Below are 25,395 nucleotides of genomic sequence, written 5' to 3'. Positions count from 1 at the left end.
TAAAATCAGCAGGAATTATGTAAGGAGGCTTAAGTGAAAGTTAAACCGTGTCAGACAAGTCAGTTTGTTTGCTACCCGCCGAATATCGTTGGCAAGCAGGTTGCATGACTGTGGGTAGAGTGTAGCCCAGCTCGAGGAGCTTGGGAAGAAAGCACGATAACCTTACCAACCAGACGCTGAAGCTTGAGAAATTGTTGCCGAAAACGACATGGGCCTGCAACAGAGTTGCGCGAGGACGGCGACCCGGCAGTAGGCTATCGTGAATTGAAGGCTGCAACAGCGTGAGCGTGACTGGCTCCGATAGGCAGAGATTAGCGATGAAGCGACATGCAGTGGCCCTGACTGAAGGACGCACAGGTCTGAATAGCGCAGCAACGAGCGCGGTAGGATTGTAACAAGTAACGCCACTGAGGGCAGAAGGGGCGAATGTAAAAATGCAGAGAGCCCAGGTCCACGCGGAAACCTGAGCTAGGACGTCAAAGTCAGCGTACTGAGAAGCAGAAGCAGTGTTAGGTGGTACATATTTAAAGAGCCCACTGAATTCCTATAGGCTAGCGCTGATTGAATGAGTGAATGATCAGATTGCAGGGCTTTCCCGAAAGTAGGCAACACTAAGATTGGCTCCATGTAAGCATGGGAGGAGTAAGCTACATTACGAGTCTTCCTAGTAGAACTTTCGCTGAAGCTATCATGTCCTTGTCCTGACACAGTTTACGCTCTGAGACACACAGAGATATTCATAATCACAGAACTGCTGAGGTATTTTTTATTTTTTTTAAAAAGACTGTCCAGATGAAACCCTGGTGCTGGACCCGGCTGTGACCTCCCAGGAGGAGTGCGGGGTCGCCCCTCCGATTTCTGTCATCTGACGGCTAATCAAAAGATCCAGATGCCGGGGGGGGGTCAGAGGTCAGGGCCGCCCCAGGTCCCCTCCCAGTCCGTCCCCCCTGGAGGCATACCCAGGAGAGGGCTCCGCTGGCCGGCTGCCATGTTCCCAGTCGTGCTTCAGAGAGAAAACAACGGTGGAGGACAAATAACTCGGGGGGATGTTGGGGGGGGTGTAGCACAGGAAATAGCCACCAGGAGATAGGAGCTACTGGGTGTGTGTGGGACATTCCCTGTCCGACTGCTTCCACTTTCTCCTGCTCTCTCGCTATCTCTGTCCTGTCTCTCGGGTTTGGCCAGCGATTGCGGTTTCATAATGTATGAGGTGCAGCCTGTCAGGCACACGTCACACCAAGCAACCGCCTCCAGCCACGGACTTGTCTCTGCCAGCCACGGACCCCTCCCACAGCCTCATCCTGGGCCTAAGCTCCAGCGACCGCCCTGTGCCTGCCTGCCCTGCACATCGCTTCCCTCTCCCTGCTCCCCCCCTCCCTCCCTGAGGAGACTACAACATGGCCACTCTGGAAGATAGGGCTCAAACTTGCTGGAACCTTCCATCTGCTCAGCAGCATTCAGCAGCATTCAGAGCAGTCTCTTAACATGAACTTGCCATCATCATACAGCTTTTTTTAACCTGAGAGGCTTTTTTTACATTACGTGTTTACGTTGTTTTAAAGGCATTAGGTTGTATATTGGTGTTATTTAAAAATATTGCTTTGGAAATCTGTGGATTATAGCTGTTGCCCCAATAATGTCAAATCCATTTAAATATAGACAGGAGAATGATGATGAAATATGTCATGCACACGCACACCCCACATTGTGAAAGGTCTTTTTCTTGGTTAGATTATTTTGATTCTTTTCATTCAATGTTTTTCTTCCTACGTAATTTCATCAAAGCTAACATAATCAGTCCGAATTCTAATTGTCCTGGAGAATGGCCAAATGTAGTTTAGCTCCGCATTAGTTCTCCAGATCCCCAGAATTATAGCCAAGCATTGCAAGCACAAATGCATGTCGTTTCTGTAAACCAACTTATACGTCCAGCCATGACACAGACGTCAGTTCTAACCGATTGTCTTTTTGCTCCTGCTTAAAGAGTGCTGTGCTGAGACAGATAAGAGAGTCTGAATGCGCCTCTAACCGCCACCTCTCTGTGCCGTTTCCCTCGCCCACAGAACATCGACATGACCAACTTCAGCAGCAGCTGGAGCGACGGCTTGGCCTTCTGCGCTCTTCTCCACTCCTACCTGCCGGCCCACATCCCCTACCAGGAGCTCATCAAAGAGGACAAGGTAGCCTACTCTACAGCCCGCAGCACAGGCCCGACCACTAACACACAACACAGACTGCACGTCTGGTGCACGTCTGGGCCCTGGGGGACATAAATGTGCTCGTTGTGTACATGTACAGCATACTGACATTGTCATGTGTAGACTCGCCAATGTAAATTTAAGATAAAAGTTAAACAGATTGATTTTATTGATCGTACTGGCATTTGAACGTTGTTCCTTTTTTAGAGAGCATGGCTACTAGGTCAGTCTTTTCAAGATAAAAGATTGACCGGTCGTCATTTTCCCTCTGTCCTGTCTGACACAACAGAGCAGAGGCAGTATGCATACGTGCTGATTGATCTTAGGAAGGCTGGCAGAAGGTGAAGGGATGACCTCCCCTAGGCTATTGTGTATTTACAGAGTGGCAAAAACCATAAACAATAGCCAGAGCACACAGGCACACCAATACACAGCACCCATATGCAATAGACTAGGAGAGGAGTGAGGGGCGTGATGAGAGAGAAGTGGGCTATGGCTGTGTTTGAATTCTGCTCCAAGCTACTCTTGCTCTGTGTTGGGAGAGCTCTCTTTCCATCAGTGATCTCCAGCTCTGTCTTAGCTTATGCAGCCCAGCTATGCATCACATCTACTGAGATGTCAAATGAGTTGATGTTGAAATGAGTAGTTTTCGTTATTAAATCAAATTATGTATAGGCTAATTATAATGGTTTGCTCGGATAGGGAAGTGATAGTGTTTTAGTATACTTCTTTGCTTGGTTGTTTTGTTTGACACTTTGATTGACATTATTCTGAAACAGAGAAAAAGAATGCACAAGGGAATTGGGAAAACTGTATTGAATCTGATCAGGTTGTTTGTTGTCTCAAAGCAAAATCTATATATTGAAGCTTTACGTTAATCATCAGTACTATCTCTGTTAAAACTTAGTTGTATAGGGTCCACTTGTATATGGTCTTTAGGTGCTATATACAGTACTCACAATTTATGGAGGACTTTAGTTAAATATGACAAGTCAACATTTTAATATGACAAGATGGCAAGCATCCTCAGAAACTGAGCTGCCTTTCACACTGCACTGGTACCCCGCACCATCTGGCCACATTCTACTTTCCCCATATTAGTAGCATGGAACACAATAGCTTTGTCTGATTTATATAGACATTTATTTTTTCATTTTCTTTTCTTTATTCGTTTACTTTTTGTGTGGGTGTTGTCAGTATTGCCCTCCTATTTTTACCTCTGTCAATGCTCATTTGAGTTATGGTTTTTGGTTTGGTTTGGTTTTATTCTCCTTTTTTCTCTCCCTGGTTATTGTTGTTTCTTTTTTTTTTACGTTTTACATCTTTCTTACTTTTATTTTTCACAAGTTTTCTGAACAATTGTACATAGCGCCACAGTGCAGCCATGTACATAAATATACAAATATACAGCACAATATGCATACACAAATATCCTCTACCCACCCTCCCCAACCCCCATGCATCCTCTTCCTCATAACCTAGCCATACAAGTTTATATTTGGAGTAAAGTGAACCTACATCTTGCCGCCCTCAATCAAAAAGAACAAATAGGGTATACCCCACATACATACAAAAAAAGAATGTACATAAAAAGAGGGATAAATAAAAAATAAAAAGTAACACAAATAATAATAATTAAATACAGGTAAGTCATTTAGTTATCCTCAAGGTAGCCCCTACTCCTCTTCCCAGTCTACTGCAGAAACCTCATCAAAATAATCCATGAAAGACCCCCAGGTGGAATAGAATTCTCCCATGTTTCCTCTGAGAGTCTCCCATGTTTCCTCTGAGAGAGTATTTGATCTTTTCTAACTTTAATAAGGTTGCAAATGTCACCAATGTTTGAGATCTTCCTGACAACAGGAAGTGGGAGTCATCAGGTTTGGTCCCAAATATGGCCGTGACTGGATGGATTTCAATAACAATGCCTAAAGCGTCCCTAAGTGAAAATACCGCCTCCCAGAATGTTTGCAAGCAAGGGCAGGCCCAGTACATGTGTATCAAGCTAGCTGGAGCACTTTGACATTTTTCACATAAAGGGTCTAGAGAGGGGAAGAGTCTTAAGTTTCACCTTGGAGAAATGCAATCTGTGAACAATTTTAAATTGTAGCAAGCTGTGTCTGGATGTTGTTGTTTCTTTAACGGAGTTGGGAGAGGAAAGTTAAGTTTGATATCTTAACTTTTGTCAGTACCTCAAGAGTGATCATTTGTATTCTACAGTAAGTAAGAGTGATCATTTGTAGAGTGAGTAAGAGTGATCATTTGTATTCTACAGTATTCATTCCATATGTATGAGGTATGTACAGTTGTGTTTTAAAAAAAGTGAATAAAGCTCAAAATCCTTAGAATAGCTATTCATTCCATAATATCAATGCATTGGGAACACTGCACATTCAATTTCAAAACATAACCAACATTGATCAAGTTTGTGTTATACCTTTACAGAAAGTGAAGAAAAAGGAATATTAGGCTGTTCAAAAAAAATAGCAGTGTTTGCATTTTTCTTTATGAACTGAAACATTTACTGTACTGTATAAACAGAAAAACTTCACATCTGTGTTGCATGGAGTCGACCAACTACTGGCACCTGTGAACAGGTACTCCAGCCCAGGACGATTGAACTACATTCCACAATTCCTCTTCATTTCTGGGTTTTGCCTCAGAAACAGCATTTTTGATGTCACCCCACGTTTTCTATAGGATTGAGGTCTGGGGATCGGGCTGGCCACTCCATAACGTCAATCTTGTTAGTCTGGAACCAAGACTTTGCTCGCTTACTGGTGTGTTTTGGATCATTGTCTTGTTGAAACAGCCATTTCAAAGGCATTTCCTCTTCAGCATAAGACATGACCTCATCAAATGTTTTGATGTATTGAAACTGATCCATGATCTCTGGTGTGTGATAAATGGGTCCAACACCACAGTATGAGAAACATCCTCATAGCATGAGTTGTGCACCACCATGCTTTACTGTCTTCAGTGTACTGTGGCTTGAATTCAGTGAATGGGGGCCGCAGACAGTTTGTCTAATGCATTGATATTATGGAATTAACAGCTATTCTAAGGATTTGGAGCTTTATTCACTTTTTTAAAACACACTGCTATTATTCTGAACACAACTGTATATGTGTTTTTTCTCTATATTGGAAATTGGTAGTGTTTGGACTCTCAGCTTCATCTTCATTCTCTGAAGTGTATTTCAGTGGAGGGTTGTCATATGGTCTCTCTGTTTATTTGCTACTATGTGTGCGTAAGCCCTTTATTTATTTTATTTCAAAGGTCCGAAACCTGACGTTGGCATTCCAGGCAGCAGAGAGCATTGGCATCAAACCCTCCTTGGTGAGTTTAAACACAAACACACACACACACACGTACAGAGAGAGAGAGGGAGAGAAAGAGATCAACCACATCACCCAGTGTCCTTGGAAGAAAGTAGGCTATGGGTCAACAAGAAGTCCGCTGTCAATAAAGGAGCGCAGCAGCTCCAGTCAGAGCTCTCTTCACGACTCAGCATGGTTACACTCTGTGGAGTTTGTTCCTCCTGAGCATCTGCCAAAGCTATATGTGGTCCTGCAGTCACGCACTGTTATGTGCAGCATATATATCATTAAATGGCCTTTACATGGCACAGTGGTTTGGGATTTGGCCGGTTCATGGGAATGGACTCGGAGGCTGCAGGGATTTTAATGAGATAACACGTCGAAAGCCGCCACCCACCACTATCACAGGGCACCAGGTTCAGCAGGCCCACAGCATGTGTCCCCATCCTCCCTCCCTGAGGAGGACCCTGGACCACTCATTTGGGTTGACCAGCTCAAGAGCACAGTTGCTGAAAAGCTTCTCTTCGACATAAACGTCCACTGCAATGAGTAAAGCAAACACACGCTAACAGGCTGAATTTGAAATGAAAACAAACTTTTGTTACAGTATGCCTCCAAGGGTTGGGGAAACTAGCAGGGGGCGTTTTTCTAAATAAACTGGATGTTTTTTTATGATTACCAGGAAGTAATGCAATAACACTGAGTAAGATTAGTTACTGGCAGTCCTTCATTTATAGGCTAAATCAAGAGATCACCTAGCCTGGCAGGCCATCCTATATCATTGAAATGTATAGTCTGGAATCAAACCATTCACCTCGCTTAATCCAAGGGGCGGGCAGAGAATTGTCTTTCAAACTGCCTAGGCATGCAATAGGCCAGCGCTACGACCAATCAGAACAAAGAGCAGGATGACGTGGCCAGAGCGATGAAAACAGTGAACGGGGAAGTAAACTTTTACCGTATCCGGTCGGCAAAACGGCAAATACATCCTTCTTCGAAAGGAATGACTTAACCCTTGTGTTATCCTCAAATCTTACCGACACTCTTTATCCTTGGGGTCAATTTGACCCCAGCTAAATAAACCCTCAGAAAATTATTATAATTCATATTGTTACCCAGTTTTTTTGTGACAGGTACTTAACAAGAGTGTAATAACCACCATCAAAAGCCCTACAAAACAATCCCACCCCCCCACACCCCTTTATGAACCTTGGAACCCTGGCTGGCAATATTGCCCATCCAGTGTCAGCAGCCCAAAGGCTTGCTGTTGCTTCCCCTTTTGACTTATACAGTCCTGCCCAAATTACTTATATGTAATATGTACTTGTGTATGTAATAATGATACTAACAATATGTTCTCATACTATTCAAATAATAGTATCCATAATGTGTCAAATATTCATGTATCCTATGTTTCATACAGCTGGGGTCAAACTGACCCCAAGGAACATCAATGTACAAAATATTTGTACAGGACATTGAAAACAAATTATTGTACAAATTTAATGCTAACTCAGTTGTACCCTTCAATTGAGGAAAAGTCATGAAACATGAAGCAAAAAAATGGTTATATTTTATGATGTTAAACGTTGCTTGGGGTCAAATTGACCCCAAGGATAACATTAGGGTTAAGTGCATTGTGTTGCTCAACTTTCAAAGAAAAGCACAAGTCCAACTCCTCCAAAGTTGACGCCAACGCCGATTCAAACAACCGCTCTTCGTTCGCCATAGCCACCTTCCTTGTTGCTACCATCGCAGGACTGCCGTCTTTCTGTTAAGCCCGCCTTAAGACTCTCTAACAAAATAGAGCACTGTGATTGGATGACGTCCACGGCGTCAGCCAATAGAAATCCCTATGGTTTGATACTAGACGTACAGGCTGAGCAAATTAATTTGCCGCCGCTAGGGTGCGTCTAGATTTCTAGGCTAGAGATTACCGAACACTGATGGCATTTAAAAAAATAATAATTGTACAAAACAGCGCTTCTCACAATGCTGAAACAACAGCTATGCAATAATTACTTGCTTTTCGACCAATCACGTAATCACTTTATTGTGGCTTTTTTATTGTTTGAAATAGACGGGCATGGCCTCATCTGATGTGACAAAGAGGCAGTAGGCTATGCACATGCACAGTCGCAAAGGCCCTCAAGTTCATTTCGAGCTACAGAAAACCGTACCGTAGTCTATGTAAGGGATAGTGTACTGTCTGCCGGTCATTAATACATAAGTCTTCGGAAAATAAGTCCTTGCCCCGACGAAATCCCAAAATCCTGTCGGGATTTATTTTCCGATATTGACTGGTGGACAATACATTGCCCGCTTATTACATGGTTACTTGCCAAAACGAGTCAAGAAACTTCACACAATGGGTCTTTTAAAATTATTTTGTTACCTTTTCATGGCTTCCGCTGAGAAAACAAATAGTTTGCCACAGCCACACAAATAGAACTTGACAGTTTCAGGTGTTGCGCCCCAGTCAGACGTACGTTTCAGGCAAAGCTTGCCGGTGGGTTCTCCCAAAGCTTGGGCTTTAAAGGGAGATTGACAGGTCAACATCCAATCATTGTTGTTAACTGGCAGTGGAGTTAGTTAGCTAGTTAGTTAGACAAACAAATTACGTAAATCTGCAATCTGTTTCATGGCTTAATCAAATTTCAGGGACAAGGACCTAGAAAGTCTTTGAAAAGACCTTGAATTTGACATTGAGGAAAGAGCGGGAACCCTGTCTTTCATCAATACACCAGAAAACAGAAAAGTTTAAGTAGGTTACCTTTCATTTATTTGTCCAAAACATCCCACAAAACATTCATAGAGCTCTCAGCCTTCTTTTCCCTGCTTCTTAGTGCCCTGAGCAGTTCTACTATCAGTTTAGTAGGCTAATCCAGGTTTTTTTTTTACATTTTTGGTAAAACGGACAACTTTTTAATAGAGACTACAGTAGCCTAGGCCAGTTGTTGAAATGTTAGCTCTCGTGATGTTGCGTACACTGTCTGACCCGAGCATTCACATCTCTCTTTCCCTTTCATTCTCTCTCTGTCTTTCACTTTTAAAAAGTTGATTTAAATGAGAAAGAAATGAGTGACATAACTTTAAGTATTGGACCTCTCTGGTGCGCTCTGGTTTGCTCCAGCACCAATTAAGCCCTGGTTACTGATCTATAAATGAGCATGTAACTATCACTGTGCATTAATCAATAAATGATAGAAATTATGAATGATTGAACATTATCAAAACATATCCACAGTTGTCCTTACAAGAACAAAGAAACAGAATAAAGAAAGCATTTTAGTTACATGTTGGGCATACTGTATGTAATAGCATAGTCATAGTGCATACTTTTGGGCTTTACCCCAGTAACAACTTGCATTGTTTTTAACACATCTCTGTGTCCAGATAGAGACGACACAGTTTGTGTTTTAGTTGTTACACAATATGTGTTGAAAATAACACAACTTGCATTGTATTTTAACACACCTCTGTGTCCAGATATGGACAACACATTCGTTTTAAGAGTGTATAAACAATTCAAAATCATTAACAACATCGTCACCATGAGAGGATTATTTACTCAGCTGTGCAGTATCATTCACTGACACTAAGTTTATGATGTGATGTTGACAATAGTGTGACACGTAGCCAGTTCATACAGTGTGAGGTCAGTGTCACACAACTCAATGCAAGTTCAAGTGGGTTCAGAGTGATAGTGTGTGTACTGTTAAAATATCCGGTACATGCACTCTACACACACCATGTATTGTCCTTCCCAACTGTTCCAATAGCACTCTAAAGCTCTTGAGTATACGTGGGAAACATGTGCTCCAGATGTCAAAGTTTAACTTCATATTGATATGAAATAAACAGACATAGCATTTGTTTCCTATTATATAATAAAGACGTGCTACGCTTATGAGTATGCCGTGACCCTTGGTTAATCTTGCTCCTGTGGTAAAACTGCAAGGCCCCTCATCACCCACAGCTTTGCATCTCTCAAGGGACCTTGTAGCAAAGGGAGAGAGCAGTGACCCAACTCAGTCTTGAACCTGGGTCTCAGGGTTACTAAGTCTGCAGCTTGACCGCAACACCAAAGAGCCAGACTCATTGGTATGGTAGTCGCTCTGACTCAACTGTACGCATACTCAACTGTAGTGACGGCACTCTGTCACAGGCCTCTTCAGGTGACTCTGGTGACAAAAAAGCCAGTGTGAAGGAGTGGAGAGCATGTCATTTCACTTCCATTTCTCTGAGCCCTTCAGCGTTTATACTCCTGTTCACCATTCAACCTCACAGAAGTGCACGCCACTGAAGGGGTGTGAGTATGCACAAGTCAGTGCTGTTTGGTATTGTACCATGTAGTTTTGGGGTGCCAGGTAGGAACTCTCACTTTTCAACGCACTGAGTAATTCTTTAGCGTCACTTTTCAAGGTGCAGGGCAGCCTGATATACTTTCATGGAACTTAGAGATGATATATTTAGAATCTGATGTTATGAATGGAATTTACAAAAAAAAAATTTTTGGAGAATAGTGAATTGATGTTGTCTACTTTAGATGTTGAGGGAGTTTCACTACACTGTCTATCGGACTAATCAGTATGTTGAAAAGTGGGGTAAACAACCAATGGGGTAAACAACCAATCATCATGTAATGGGGTTTTAACTAACCCTTATAATCAATGTCACAGCTCATGGAACCAGAGGTGCTTGGGACCGCCATCGCCGCTTGTGGCTATATTTTCCACATATATTTTTTGTATTCAGACAGAAGAATTATTCAGAATGAAGAATTATTTTACTCTTAATTATCTTGTCCTGCTGTGCATTATCAAGAGTTGCATGATTCCATGGTGAAATAAGGAATGGCAGAGTACTTGGAGAAAAAAAAACAATCTACACTGGTGGCCTACAGGAGGACACACTTTAAATGTATGTTGGAAGTGAAGCCAGTGCATCCTCCATGTGTACAGTTGTAGTAACAGATGGAACCTTTGAGGGTATGTGTTCTTCGAGCCCATCCCTAATTAAATGTGTAACACTAACAAAGACCAAGAGGATCTTTTTATTGCCCACTCAAACTAGGCAGCAAAATAAAAGCCTTTTTTCCTCTTAGGAGCTATCTAATGATTACAACGATTTTGGTCATTAATTATGGTACGAATTAGTTTATGTCTTTCCCTCTGTGTCTGTATCCAGGACATTGACGATATGATGCACACAGACAGACCAGACTGGCAGAGTGTCATGCACTACGTGTCTCAGATTTACAAGTATTTTGAGACTTGACCTTTGGCCTGAGAAGAATCAGAAGAGACTGATGGCACAGAAGCACTTTCTGCCTGGTCCTTTGAAGACACAGAACCTCTACACACACACACACACACACAAACACACACAGTGCATACACAAACAAAAAAAAAACAATTTGTTATTGCACACATAGTTTCTTTTGATCTCATTGAGTGTTGGTCTAATCATCAAACACACACAAGACAACAACTGTTATTCATATCGTATTCATTTTTTTTTCCAAATGCATCTCTTGGAGCAAAACCAATTATGCCATAACACGCCATGATGCCACATTAAAATTGTCTATGAGCTTGAGCATTGTTAAGGTTTATTTATGAGAGAACAATGTTTCAGTCAACCACCTCTAAATGCCAACACTACTCGCACGGTATCAGTTTCAGTGTTTCTTTCAGCATCACAACAGTTGAGATATTACACACAGAGCCAGAGAAGAAGAGGAAAAATGGACATGTGACATCACATGACATGACAAGCTTTGACTGCCAATGGCTCACACAGAGCCAGCTAGCAATCACTGATGGAAGAACAATGGTGTTGTGGTCGAAGATGAGATTTTGTGGTGTTGGATCTGTTTTAAATAAATAAATATAGATAAGGTTTAGAGTGAAGAACCATTCTCTGTATTATTTTCATGTTTTACTGGATGGTATCATGAAAATATCCTCTAATTCTTATCTTCTATGGCTGTATGTATAGGAATTGTTATTATTTATTGATGAAGTATTAAACTAAAGTTTTAAGCAAAGTGTGTATATTTTCTATTTGCAAGTTTGATTTTTACTATAAATGTGAACTAGCTGAAAACGAATATTCATAATAAAGTTTTTGTCACTCCAAAAACCTGGTGTCAACTTCGAGTCTAATGCAGTATGTTTCATTACCCTGTTTGATTTAGGATGATTTATCAGTAGAATGTGCGAAACGTGTTAATGTCAATGAGTTCAAGACAGTCAGTTTCTCAAGTTTACGAATATCTCAACTGTTGCAATTCACGCCAATTTTGTAAATAGTTACCAGGTTACGCTGTCCAAATAGAAGCCACAAAGTTGGATTTAACAAGCTTTCATGTGTCAACATCTGCACGATGGCATGTCCGCCTTACGCATCTAGGCACACTGACGCATCAGTTAACTCCAAACCTTTAGTCAAGCATTAGTCATGGGCCTGCCTGTACAGTAGCCTATGTCTATGCAAACATATAGTGGATGTAACAGTAAACAGATCCTTATAAACTCGTTAAGCAGGTAGCCTACAACACTGAGTGATTAGCTCTAGGCTATCTGTTAATTATCAGTAACCTATTTATCACTTAACAGGGGTTTTATCATGGTATTTCGACCCATTGATGTTGTCATATTTGGGTATCGTGATGGGGCGTGGCTATAACCAAGATGATCTTTTTCTCGCGGAGCTGCTTGAAAAGCCATGACTTGAGCAGGGTTCTCCTTACGGCCGCAACATGAAACCGGAGACCGTTCAGAGTGACGCGCTTCACGATTTGCGAACACTGGCATGAGTTTTGTAAAGTGAGGTAAGAAACTTTATTCTATTGCCACATAGAGATTACCATCTTGGTGAGGTTCGAAGTCTCACAAACATAACTTCTCAAGTTGTGTACAGCCATAATTGCACATCTGGCATTAGCCTAATGGTGATCGCAACCAGCAAGTGTTTTGCTGGTATTCCAGTGTCGCGTAGGCTAGCCTACTCAAATTATGAAAAATTTAGCCCAATGGAAGTATTTCTGATAATTTTATAGTTTACAGTTTAGGCTATAATAAGCTGTTTACAACGAATCTCTTTCTCCTCCTCAGATGGCTGTTTACGCAAAATGCATCTTTGAAAACTCAGTGGATTATTGCAAGATTTTGCCCTTTTTCCCGAGAACCCCAAACCAGAATGAAAACTGATGAAGTATTTTTCGACGATCCATGCACATATGTTAAAATTTCGCGGAGATGAATAAGCCTCATATATACATTGCCATTGAATTGATAATTGCTGTTCTGTCGATCGCCGGCAATGTTTTGGTGTGCTGGGCTGTTGCAATCAACACTACACTAAAGAACGCGACGAACTACTTTTTAGTGTCTTTGGCAGTGGCAGATATATTGGTTGGCTGCCTGGCCATACCTTTTGCCATCACCATCAGCATCGGTCTGCCTTCAGATTTCTACGGATGCCTTTTTCTCGCTTGTTTTGTTTTAGTTCTCACCCAGAGTTCAATTTTTAGTCTTCTGGCGGTCGCAATTGACAGATATCTGGCTGTTAAAATTCCCCTAAGGTGAGTCACTTGGTATTTGTCTATATGCTCAACACTTTCCCTTCGTGATGGTTGAAAGGAAGAGTCTCCATTCTCCAACTATCTTCATCACTGAAGATGACAGACCAAAGCTGATATTAATTAGGCTATTTTTAATTTAACAACACGGCTTTCCGAATGTCATTTGTCTGATTCCGTTTATACGAGACTTTCGGATCTAATCAGATGAAAATAACTTGTCCAGAAGCATAGTTTATAGAAAATACACTATAATTGATGGTGCCTAATCATATTTTCTGTATTTAATACGAAACTCAAGGAACTCTCATTCTAAAGCTTACAATGAGTAGCCTAAGCTAAAATAATTTCAAGAAATGTTCAGGTCTCAATAAGTGTATAGATTTGCAAAAGTTTAAAATCAGTCAAACTGGCCTAGGCCTATACATTATTACACCTGTCATAGAATTTTTTTGAAGATGTATGGTCTTGTCCCTTCTGTGAGTTAAAATGGCTTGAATGCTGTACAAATGAATACCTCTGTGGACAGCAAAACTGATGGACAACACTGACAGCCAATGGAACTTCTGATTCAAGTATCACATTAAATCATTTGATTTTGATGACAAGCCTTCTCAGATAGGGAATTGTGAATACTTCACAAACGCTCTAATTTGTGCGTAGGCAAAAGGTCGTTCAATTGTGTTTTGTTTAACAGTGGTATGTAGGTTGAGATATGTTGTCAGAATGGAATGGAACCGTTTGAGTATACTGCTGACTTGTGAAAATGTTGAGGACACAGCTATTAGACTCCAAATAGGAAATGGAGGAACATATTTTCTGAATATTTTTGGCTTTACTGGGATTTTTACTAGCAATGGCAATGGCCAACAAGTAGGCGCAAGGTCACATAAGTACAAGTACAACTACTGTATGTGATATTTTAACAAAACACAAGATGTTATCTATAGCCTACTTCATCACTTAATTGACCATGAGGAGGATGAAATGAAAAAAAAAAATTTGGAAAAACGTCAAGCTTATTTTAGACACGTTATTACTTAAGACTTTATTGGTCATATGTATGCAAATATGAGACATATAATATTATCCAGCTCAGTCCCCCAAAGGCACAGCAATGTTTTTATTATATTGGCTGAATGAAATATGCAGAGAATATCTCCATCGGCTCTAAAAAAACATAACACCTCATAACTGCATGAGGAGTAGGCAGGCTAGCTGACCACCCCTCTGCTATGTCCTCTCCTGTTATTTTGAGAGCTGAGTGAATGACATGAAGTGTGTGTCTCTATGTAAAAGTGTGTGTGTGAAAGTGAGAAAAAAAGAAAGAGAGCGAGGGTCAGAAGAGCTCAGATTGTGCTCCTCTCTCAGATCATGGTGTTTTCACAGCTGGCTGTGGTGGAAGTGGAAGGGCAGACTGTACTCAGTGAGATCCAGCAGAGCAGCCAAATCAGAGCTGCTTCTCACCGCCGCTCTGCTTCCTCACAGAGCTCCACCTCTAACCTGCCTGCCCAGAGTGCTCGCACGTTTGCAGGGAACTTTATGTTCAATGGCACCACTGGCTCCCAGAGTTTTGCAGGTTCCATGAAATACTGAAACTAATCTTACTCAGTTTTCCCTACCAAATTGTAGCACTAACGTCATCCTCCCTTTACTATCCCAAATAATTCCTTCATTTTTCCCATTCCCTTTCTTTTCCCTTCCCTTCATTTCTCCATGGTCACTAAGTATCAGCGTCTGGTTAGAGAACCCCCCCCCCCCCCCCCCCCCCAAACAGAAGGATTTGCATTGCGTAACGGTACTTGGACATTGCAATACCCCTTCCATTGAACACAAATTCAAAGGATGGAGGCAAGGAGGTCCCTCCCCGTTCTAAAGTGTTTTGTGTCAGGCTCTATTTAAATACAGGGGACACTGCACGGAGCTCGAACATTACTGTCCTCACCATCGCCCTAACGTCTGCACGCATCTGTCACCACGGCAAAGTAGCAAAGCGTACTATGAAGAGCAGTGGTCAATGTTCCGCGTCTCTGCTTCTCAGCCAGCCATCAGTAAAACCTTGTGATTCATAGCAGGGCTCTTTCAATTTAATATAAAGGCCCCTGGTAGACAGGCAGCAGGCTTATTACAATATTGATTTGGCCATTTATGTTTTAGAACACATGAAACACCACTCTCTTGTTTCAGTGTTCTGTTAATACTGCAGTGGGTACGTTTGCTCCAGTGAGGAAATCAAGGCTTGATGCACCAGAGGGTCCATGTCTTTTGTCTTTCCCATGCTTAAGACCAGGGCTGTGGTCTTAATCCCAGCAGCAGCTGCATGCATTTTAGACTTTTTTTTTTCTTTCTGCATGCTATTTAAACGGGAAATGCCTGCTGGGATGGACGGAAACGTCCTAGCGGCTGGGTTAGGCGAGGGTTACGCGCCGGGGATGGAGCGAGTGTGGCTGATACAGCGGGAGGGGATGTGAGGGATGCCAGCGGCCCGTCCTCATGCCAGAACTAATCCTCCCGCTCCTCAATTCATGTGCCCGGGGGGGGGGGGGGGTGGTCTGTGGCGGTGGTGTGGTGGTGATGGAGTGGGAGTGGAGGAAAGACAGAGCACACTGCCTTCATGTCATGTGTTGCACATGCACTGGTGTTAAGAGTCGGAACGTGAGAAGTAGCAGAGAGAAGGGAAAGAAACGACCAGACCACATGAGCTGTTATTGTTCTTTTCTTTGTCCAGACATGTTGAGTTTGGCGATGCACATGCACTGGGATATAATGCCATGATAAAGAGTCTGGACGTGAGAACTAGCAGAGAGCAGGAAAAGAAGCCAGACAACATGATTCTGAACTTTGATTAGATGTCTGGATGTGCAGCATGAAATACAGGTTTGCATTAAAAATCATTGGGGTGCTCAGGTTCTCTGGAAAACAACTGAAAACTGACATTAATACAATATTGCCTTTTCCTGTAAAAGATTACTTATTCAATCATTTAGCGCACTACAAATGAAATGCTGTGTTACAGCCTTTTATCACACTGAGTGGCATAATCTCATTTACTTTCATAAGGCAAGAGCTGTATTTGCCATAACTGAGTGGTTTTGAGGGCTGCTTTGCCAGCTGCTAAATGGACAAACAATCTCACCCACAAAGCCCCAAGGAAGTATAATTATTCAAGTGAATGCAAGACTGTTGCTATTTTCATTCTGTGGTGATCTTTGGAGAGGGGAAAGTGGGTGTTGTAGAGGCTAAATGAATGACACAGAAGGTAATACTAAGAAGATGAAGAGGTCCTCAAGCTGCTGTTTGTCAGAAGGGCCTCATGTATCTCAGGAGCGGCGAGATAAGGACAAGGTGGCTGGCATGTTGAATCAATCACTGCAGCATCACGGAGCAGTGTTTCTCAGAAGAGCTGCAGTGAGCTGACTTCGTGGATGGAGGGAAGAAAGCTTTGAGAATTTGGATTAGCACCCCATGTTTGAATTAATGACTGAATTTTACAAAGTTTACAAAGTCATGGTGACTCTGCCTCTTTGAACGATCATGCTCCATGATCCTCAAACAATAGATGTTCTTAAAATACTCGAAAAACTCGATCAAAAGCCTAATACCAGCCGCTGGGCCATTTCACTTGCTTTGTGTGGCTACAGGTTTGGACAAATAAAGCCAGGTTTGCGTTAGAAGCCTGGCCAGTGGCCTGGTTTTATGGATGTTTTTTTGGTTGTATAAAACCTCTTAGGCCACATTTACACATAGCCGGGTATTTAGAGAAACGGATATTTCCCCCCCTCCGTTTTCAATAATAACATCGTGCACACAACATTGTTTTCAAAAAAATTGTCATTTACATCAACCCGCATAAATACGCTGTCGAGCGCCATAATAACTATGCCAAACCTATGGGTGGCAGTGTAGGGAAAGGAATAAAGCCATGCTGGCCAATCAAAATCCTCAGAATCGACACCAACGACTAACACGAGCGACTTCCGGTTCCTTTCAAAACAGCAAACATGGCGCAAGGTTCGTTTGTATCAGAGCCCGTTTACGGAGAGCCGGATCACTCCCTATTAACTCCATTGTACCTGCAATCTGCTGCAGTTCCGCTAGGGGCGATCACGAATAAGTGCAAAAACAATGGGGGACTATGGACTGTGTACCTTCTTGTTCATTTGATTTTCAAATTCGAAACGAAAATTGAAAAACGACCTTATATCTGTATTTTTAAAAAACAAAATATGAAATTCCCTCGTGTTTTTGTTTTGGATATTAAACTTTGTATCCCCACGACCGAAATCCAAAATCCGCACAACAATAATGTGAAATCTGCACTTTCCTCAATTTTTCATTTGGCCTATCCCCGCTAGGCTGTCCTACATTGAAACCTATGCCATTTTAATTAGAGACATGTTTGTAAACAAGCTAACTTACGCAGAAATGTCAGCTACATTACAACTAGGAGCAAGGGGAGTGGAAGCCATAGAACGCAGAGCTGGAAAAAAATCTAACAATTCACTGGCCTAGTACGAGGTAGGGCTGGGCGATATGGACCATAACTGATATCCCGATATTTTGGGGCTGATTGGCGATATACGATATCGATACGATATTGATATTTCAAACAGAAAGAGCGAAGTGCTTCATATATTCACTCAACACAACAATTATGACAACACAGCCAGTTTTAATTATATTAATTTCAGACTGCTCTAACAGAGCTGTGCAAAAAAGTGTAAACAATAAAATAGGCCTACAATAGGCATAGGCTACAGTTGCTCTGATAAAGCTGTGCAAATAACAAAAGACCAAAAGTTGTCCCTGACTGACAACGTAGGCCTACATTGTACTGCACAATGCAATAGGCTATTTTGGGCACAACAATATTGAAAAAACCTGCAGTTTTGTCACACAATGCAGTTTTTTTACCTGTAAGGGTTTGATAGGGCCTAGATGACAAGCAAATGTAGACTAATGATGGCCTAGACATGTTGCTATCAACAACAAAAATAGTTTTTAAACAATTAGGCTACTTAAACAACTTAACTGAGTCACTCATCAAGAGTGTGATGGACGCTACCGTCGTTTTGTATGCGTTCATTTTTTTTGCATGTTCCGGTTCGTAAGAAAAATCCCTATGCACGATTGAATGGGGTTTCAGGAATCATAAAAAATGATGCCCTAACTGCTTGCGAGTCGCGTGCATATCCTCTTAATAAAATCAGCGTTTAGGTTGTCTCCCTGAGGACTTTAGATCTGCTACTGTCGCTAAACGCAAGCATTCATCAGTGTATTTAAATTAGCTAGGCTATGTACCAAAAAGTCGAAGAGCTGTAGCTGCTAAACAGTGTTGTAACTTAAATCTGCGTGTACAAAACCGCTTGGAGCTCCAGTGGAATTTTGATTTCACAACGAGAATTCTCGGTCTAGCCGTTGATGTGCCGACGGAATAGGCATCAGCACCAACCTCTGATCAAGGTAAACAAAATCTGACTCAGTGTCCGTCATGTTTGAAAGTTTGTAGTGCTGCGAGGGAGAACGTGCACACGCAGGGGGCGCAGTTGAGCAGAGCGGCGGCTATCTGAATGGTCTGAACACAGAAGAGCAAGTGGCTTTGATAAAATGGCCCATTATTTGACATAATACCGGTATTACGATATTGTCTCAACTACATATCGTTTTCAAAAATATATCGGTCGTAGTCGTAATACCGATATATCGCCCAGCCCTAGTACGAGGCACGAAAATATGCATTTGGGCTCCTCTGTTGTTCTGTATGCGCTACTAGCCTATCGTTGCCTGTATTATGTTGGTAAAGGAGAATAGTAATGGAGAAGAATCGAGAATGAGCTGTCCTTGCATTGGGGTGGGGGTGTGGGGGGGAGGGGGGGATGCACGTGATAAGGCCTAAGGAAGCATAGGCTAGTAGCCAGCTGACCAAGGACGTATTTGGTTATGATAATGGTATTTCGCAGATGCTTCTGTTCAAAGTGACATACAACTAATTTATATTTATATTCATATTGTAACAACTGAGGCAACAAGGTTCAAATCAGTACATTTATTGGGTCAGGAGCGGGGAACACAGACAGGTCAAAACATCATTATAGAACACACAAGGCTAGTCACTAACACATGCACAATACACGAACGGGTAGTCACACACATGAATAAACACATGAGGTACAACCATAGACTGTATATACAGTCTATGGGTACAACCAAGGAAAGACTACACATGCTAACACACCACAAGGTAAATGCAAATACAACTAGGCCTACTAAAACCGATACATCACATTCCAACATGCACATATGGCATTATGGGAGTCCGATACAACGAGTCAAACGCACCAACGTTACAATTTTTTTTTTTGCAGTTTAAACTGTTAAGCTAAGCCTATACCTACAAAACATAGGCAAATAAATGCATGATGTCGATTGTCTTTGCACGCAACCTTAATCCCATCCCTAGCACACCTGGGACATAAATTAGGCCTACATATCGATCAAAATGAGAAACTTGGAATGTTCTGGCGATTTTTTTTTCTATATGCAGATCGCTGTCCTTCAACATCACCATCTTGCTCCCTTTGATAAACATATAGGCTAGCAATTATCCATTCGGGCAGTGGCAAAAAAATGCTGTCAGCACTCAGCATGCAGTGAGTGCCTGGGTTTTCATTTTTAACTTGAATAATGACTAATTGAAATTACAATATTGAAATTCAAATCCTCATTGTATATTTGATTATTTTTTCCACAAAATGCTTCAATATTTGTGTTTTATTTTTCTCTGGGAAGTACTGTTTTAGGTAAAGGTCTTCAAATCCGTTTTTTGAATGTGTCTCTTTAACCTGGTTGTCCTTGATAAATCGAAGATTGGATTGTGGTTTCTGCAATCTTATAGGTCAAAAGTTGAATGAACGAGTACTTACGTCCTTTCGATTTCTTACAGGTTGGGTCGTTGTTGCCCACAACTCACTAGCTTTCTGCTAATGAATGACGTTAAGGATTTTCTGGTGCATAATGTGATATTTAAGAAGCTAAAACGCCGTTTGTTGACACGGCAGCACATAACCGGCGTTATCAGAAATCTCCACTTTGGCCGGAGGTTTTAGAAATAATCGTTTCTGTGATAAAAACGGGGTTTTGGTGTAAACGAGAGGTCAAACCGCAGGGAAATATCTGCGTTTTCCCTTCGTGTAAACGGGGTCTTAAAGCCCAGAAAATTCCCTGCTGAAGCTAGTTCTATACTGCATAACATGCACAAAAGTTAAAGTACAGCACTGCTACACAATTTCCACTAATGAAAGGCAGGCAGTGTTCCTAAATGTTTAAACTTATAGGCTATAGGCTATATAGGCTACATCAGTAGATCAGATTCATCACTAGATTCAGATTTACAGAAACCATGTGTACCAAAGTACACTACGATCAAATTCATTATGAAGGGATGCCATAAGGTGTGAATGTGCCCATACCTCCATTATTTATACAGATTATATAGGATTTACTATCTTTGATAAGCAAAAGTTTTGTGTGAAAGGAATTAAAGGGAGAGAGGGATATGAAGTTTTTTACAGTAGTAACAAAATTTAACCTGTAGAAAAAGTGCCCTGTGGCCCAATCCCAAAGTCCGCACTCACAGACTCTTGGACTAGCTGTGCTTTTGCGCGAAATTCGTAAGAGCTTAGGGCTGTCCCAATGTCATAGCCTATTTCAAATGGCGTGAGGGCTAGAGTACACACTTACCAAGCCCTTTGCGTGAGTCTGCATCAGTGCAGGCTTCACCAAAGGACATTTTTCACAGTTCAAAGCATTATTAGATTAGATTAGATTAAGTAAGATTCAACTTTATTGTCATTGTGCATAGTACAAGTACAGAGACAACGAAATGCAGTATGCATTATGACGTTTACCGCAGAGACCATAGGGAAATTTGAAAATTACAAAAGGTAAACAACAGCACGACACACGACCAGCTTGTAAAACAAAGAGTTTGAAAGAATGTGGAATTAGGCAGTTGTCTCCTGTGCCTTGGTCATGTGTAAAGCAACAAACTTGGCAAGTATCCCAAGCCCAAGTAAGTTCCCAAACCGGCAAGTATCAGCAACATCTTTGTCACCAAGGTAACATGTGATCTCGTGAAGTGCGGTCCCAAACCCATTTATACCTATCTGAGCACGTGGCCTCACACACTCATTCAATTAACACCTGAGATTAATTAAGTCTGTGAGTCTTTAGTCCTCAGGGCTCACTTTGGGATTGGGTCCACTGTTTCACAGCAGTCTCTGACATACAGTATTAGTGTAGTTGTCAAAACGTCTACAGTAATCATTTACAGTAGTATTCATAACAGTGGGACGATTGTGCCACTGTTTCTATTTTCTATCTCAGCCTTAATTTTTATATTCCAGTCTTACAGTTCAGCAACTGTCTAGAGGGGTCTAAACCAATTCATTCAATTCATTACAGTATGTACCTCAGTAATGGTAAAACAAAGAAACGGTTGACAGTATACTTTCAGGAACTCTCTGAAACTATTTCCTAATTCAAAAAGCTCAAAGGCATGTTGTGTGAAAAAGCCACAGAGTGTGGAAATGTTTCCTTGATATTTCAGATATACTGTAGTTACTTTCCTACTATTTAAGTAGTTACTTTCCACTCTAAAGTTGGTTGTTGTTATGGGAAGTTTGTCTTTACTTCTTCAGTTGTTTCCATTTTCAATAAAATTTTATTAATTTCCTGTAAATCTTATTATTTTCCTGCTATCATCCAAAATATATGACACAATGCAGTTTATTAATTATAAAAATGGGTACTTTGGAGCATGTAGTAATTAAATTTTCATTCCAGATATGTTCAACTTTTTCCTCTTCACCTGTAGATACAAAGAGCTTATGACAGGGAAGAGAGCCAGAGAGATCATTGCCATCTTATGGATCCTGTCATTCGTCATCGGTCTTGTTCCATTTCTGGGTTGGAATGAGTGGCACGAGGCATGTTGCAAGAATGAGACCTTTCCATATGCCAACTCCAGCTGCAGCAGCAGCAGGCTTCTGCAGAGCTGCCGGCTCAAATGTCTGTTCGAGAAGGTGGTGGACATGCACTACATGGTCTACTTCAACTTCTTCGGCTGTGTGCTGCCACCGCTGCTCATCATGTTGGGTATCTACATCAAGATCTTCACCGTGGCCCGGCGCCAGATGCGTCAGATCGAGCTCAAGTGCAGTGTGGGCAACGGCGAGAGCCACCACCACGGCATCCTGCAACGGGAGATCCGCGCCGCCAAGTCCCTGTCCATCATCGTGGGCCTGTTCGCCCTGTGCTGGCTGCCTGTGCACATCCTCAACTGCCTCACGCTGTTCTACGAAGAGCTGCACAAGCCCCCGGAGGTCATGTACACAGCCATCCTCCTGTCACATGCCAACTCGGCCGTCAACCCAATCATCTACGCGTACCGCATACAGGACTTCAGGGTCACCTTCCGGAAGATTCTGACGCGCCACTTCCTGTGCCGCAAGGATGAGCTGTACCTCAGCTCCAATGGCAGCAAGCGACACAGAGACCAGATCAACATGACGATTGACCCTCTGCTATAGTAGGCCAACGAGAGAGAAGCCAACCTTTGCCCACGTAACATCCAATTTGAAATGTCTCCAGTGTTTTTTATACCATGAAATATGTGTAAAGGAATGTTTACAGAATAGAATGAGAGGATATGCTAGAAATACACGTTGAAATGCCTTGGATGTGAATTCTTATTTATGAAATGAGCACAGGACCATTGGTCTGATTCCTGAAAGCGGGTGCTGTTTTTTGTCTTTGGTGGATCTTTTTTCCGTTTGAGGGTAACGGTCATGCAGGACTTATCGAATAGTTTTACCTCTTCATGCTTACATCATAGACTACCACTATAGCAGATCACAGTCTCCCCAAACTACACGTACAAACTTGAAAATTCACTCCATTATCTAAGCCTCGACGAAGGACAAAACTAGTTAGAGATTATTAGAGCGGAGCTGCAGGCTTTCCAACGTAAAGACAAAATGTGACTTGTGCCAGTGTGTTGAAGGAAAAAAAGTCATAGGAAGCGCCCCTTATGGACCTGTGTAAGCAGGAAATACCTGACTTTATGTCTGCAGTATCCGAGAAACCCTGAAGAACTGAAATAATCATTAAAGTGCAGAAGTCTTTATCGGCTTTGAAGCATTTCACAGATGCTTTTTAGTTAGTGGCAGTGGCTCAGAAGGTAGAGAAGTTGTCCAGTGGGAGGCTGCTGGTTTGAGCCCAACTCCTCCTGAGCCTGTCGAAGTGTCTTTGAGCAAGACACTTAACCCCAGTGCTCCCGATGAGCAGGTTGGCGCCTTGCATGGCAGCCTCCACCATCGGTGTGTGAATGGGTGAATGTGAGGCATGATAATGTAAAATGCTTTGGGTGCTCGCAGGAGCCAAAAAAAACGCTATATAAATGCAGTCCATTTACCATAGTGGAGGATATACTGTACAAAGAACATCCAACAGAAAACTTGTAATTTTGAACTATGACTTGTTTGGCACGTTTGAATTTCAATTACTTTTCTGTATGTGTGTGTGTGTGTGTGTGTGTGTGTGTGTGTGTGTGTGTGTGTGTGTGTGTGTGTGTATATATATATATATATATATATATATATGTATATGCACATGTGAATCTTATTCTAGATTCAACTTAGAAAGCTCAGGAATGATCATCCTAGCGGTGGACACTTAAACAGGTCACTTAAGAGGGAGTCCAACTATTTCAGCCCTATTCTTAATTTGTCTAAGCTTCAATCAGGATCCTTTTCTCCATGAGCTTCAGCTGTGACTTGTCCCAGCCCTCGTACACACACACACACACACACGTGCAGAGCCTGGTCCCAGCTGTGCTGGCAGGGTCCTGACAGCCCAACTGTCACCCCACCAAGCCATGGGCAGCATTTGTCATTGAATGTGTGTATTCAATGAACCACTACTGACATCAGGATATACCCAAACACACACACGTCTCTGATAGGGGATGGCACTTAAGCATCGACATAAATGATAAAAGCTGCTTTCATCTTTAACAGTAAAAAATGCAGGACCTTAACTATAAATACATGAGAGCTGCTTCGACAACTGTAGCCATCCCACTACGCAGACTATGAATGTAAACGTTCAACACATTGCAGGCAGCACAGCTGACTAGAGGATTTCTTTGCTTGTTGTTTGTGAACATTTCCTGTGTGGTGGGGAGGACCATTCACTCGTCAATATCGGCTTGAAGTCAAGCATTGTACAAACACTACAATGGGAGTCCTAGAGCTTATAATGGTTTTCGGAGTAGATCGCAAGGAGAGAAAAAAAAAATCGGAAATGAATTGTGGCGCGTTCCTTATTAACTGTGAGTCTTCTGGTGCTGCACTGTGCTGTATGCGTACTTGGCCGAGCTTTCAAATGCACTGATGTGTGACTAATGTGTTTGTTTTCACCAGAATTTAAAACTATAGAAACAAAAACAAAAAAAGATTTTGTGTTATGAGGCGCCTTGTGATGACAGTCAGTACCATCACAGTGTTGCTATTTATTGCATTATCCAGCAGCTCTTTTACAAAGGAATATAACGTAAATTGAGATTGATGTGAAATGCCAAAACTCCTAGGGCACAACTCTGAGTCTGGGTGTCATGCAAAGCTTGATGAAATGGTTAATTCAATACTTTAAGGGCTAAACTAGAGGAATGACTTTGTGGACATTCCATTGGAGACCAACCTGTACTTCATTCTACATTGTTGTCCATTAATCTTTTTACACTGATGTGCATTCCAGTAGAGCTGTGGTAAATAACTAAAACGCTTTTTTATATTGATGATTTATCAATCCTGCCACTGATTAAAACAATAAACAGTGTTTTTAAAAAGACAAACATTGTGTATTTTAAAAACTATGCTTCAGTAAGGTCATTAGTCAGCATATACGGTGGTTCACAATGTTTTGGTGTTTTCAGTGCTCGAAGAAGAAATTGTAATTCGTACTACAAATGTAAACCAGTATTGTTATTTAACATGAATAAAACTGTATGTATTGTGACTTATTTTGTTAATAAAAGTGTATGTTTATATAAAGCTAAGACTTTTATATTTATCATGATGATATTAAAAGTGGAATAAAGAGGACGAATCTACGAAAATACAGATCAGTATTTTGGATGGGAATCACATTGACAGTGATATTGTGTTTTATTTTTTTTTACGTACTCACTCTTAGCCTATTTATACATAAATGACTGTTCTAAAACAGA

The 25,395-nt window shown here is 41.6% G+C and overlaps 2 protein-coding genes and 1 long non-coding RNA gene across 11 annotated transcripts in view; 2 read left to right on the top strand and 1 right to left on the bottom strand.

Moving 5' to 3' along the window:
* specc1 (sperm antigen with calponin homology and coiled-coil domains 1) overlaps positions 1–10,889 on the top strand; it is an 86,343-nt gene extending 75,454 nt beyond the window's left edge. For all 8 annotated transcript variants that reach the window (XM_042091154.1, XM_042091155.1, XM_042091156.1 and 5 more), the window contains 3 exons: positions 2,064–2,180; positions 5,478–5,537; positions 10,709–10,889. In XM_042091154.1, the coding sequence (XP_041947088.1) occupies positions 2,064–2,180; positions 5,478–5,537; positions 10,709–10,798 (267 nt within the window). In that variant the 3' untranslated portion in view covers positions 10,799–10,889. The remainder of the gene's footprint in view (positions 1–2,063; positions 2,181–5,477; positions 5,538–10,708) is intronic.
* Positions 10,890–12,264: 1,375 nt separating this feature from the next.
* adora2b (adenosine A2b receptor) overlaps positions 12,265–25,395 on the top strand; it is a 16,726-nt gene continuing 3,595 nt past the window's right edge. Inside the window, exons 1-3 of one of the 2 annotated variants that reach the window (XR_006031656.1) lie at positions 12,265–12,356; positions 12,640–13,109; positions 21,982–23,977. Coding sequence is in view for 1 of the 2 variants with exons in the window: in XM_042091178.1 (XP_041947112.1) it covers positions 12,784–13,109; positions 21,982–22,696 (1,041 nt within the window). In the remaining variant the exon portion in view is untranslated. Of the gene's footprint in view, positions 12,357–12,639; positions 13,110–21,981; positions 25,220–25,395 lie in introns of those variants that run through there. The other variant, XM_042091178.1, reaches the window with a different exon arrangement.
* LOC121708489 lies at positions 15,852–19,537 on the bottom strand. Its single transcript, XR_006031660.1, has 3 exons — positions 19,433–19,537; positions 17,248–17,254; positions 15,852–15,862 (listed from the first exon to the last, which is right to left on the bottom strand). It is a non-coding gene; the product is annotated as an uncharacterized LOC121708489 (long non-coding RNA).

The sequence above is a fragment of the Alosa sapidissima genome, chromosome 5, assembly GCF_018492685.1.
Source record: "Alosa sapidissima isolate fAloSap1 chromosome 5, fAloSap1.pri, whole genome shotgun sequence".
Lineage (NCBI taxonomy): Eukaryota > Metazoa > Chordata > Actinopteri > Clupeiformes > Clupeidae > Alosa > Alosa sapidissima.
The sequence above is the reverse complement of the archived record's forward strand: the minus strand, read 5'-3'. Positions and strand labels throughout refer to the sequence as shown.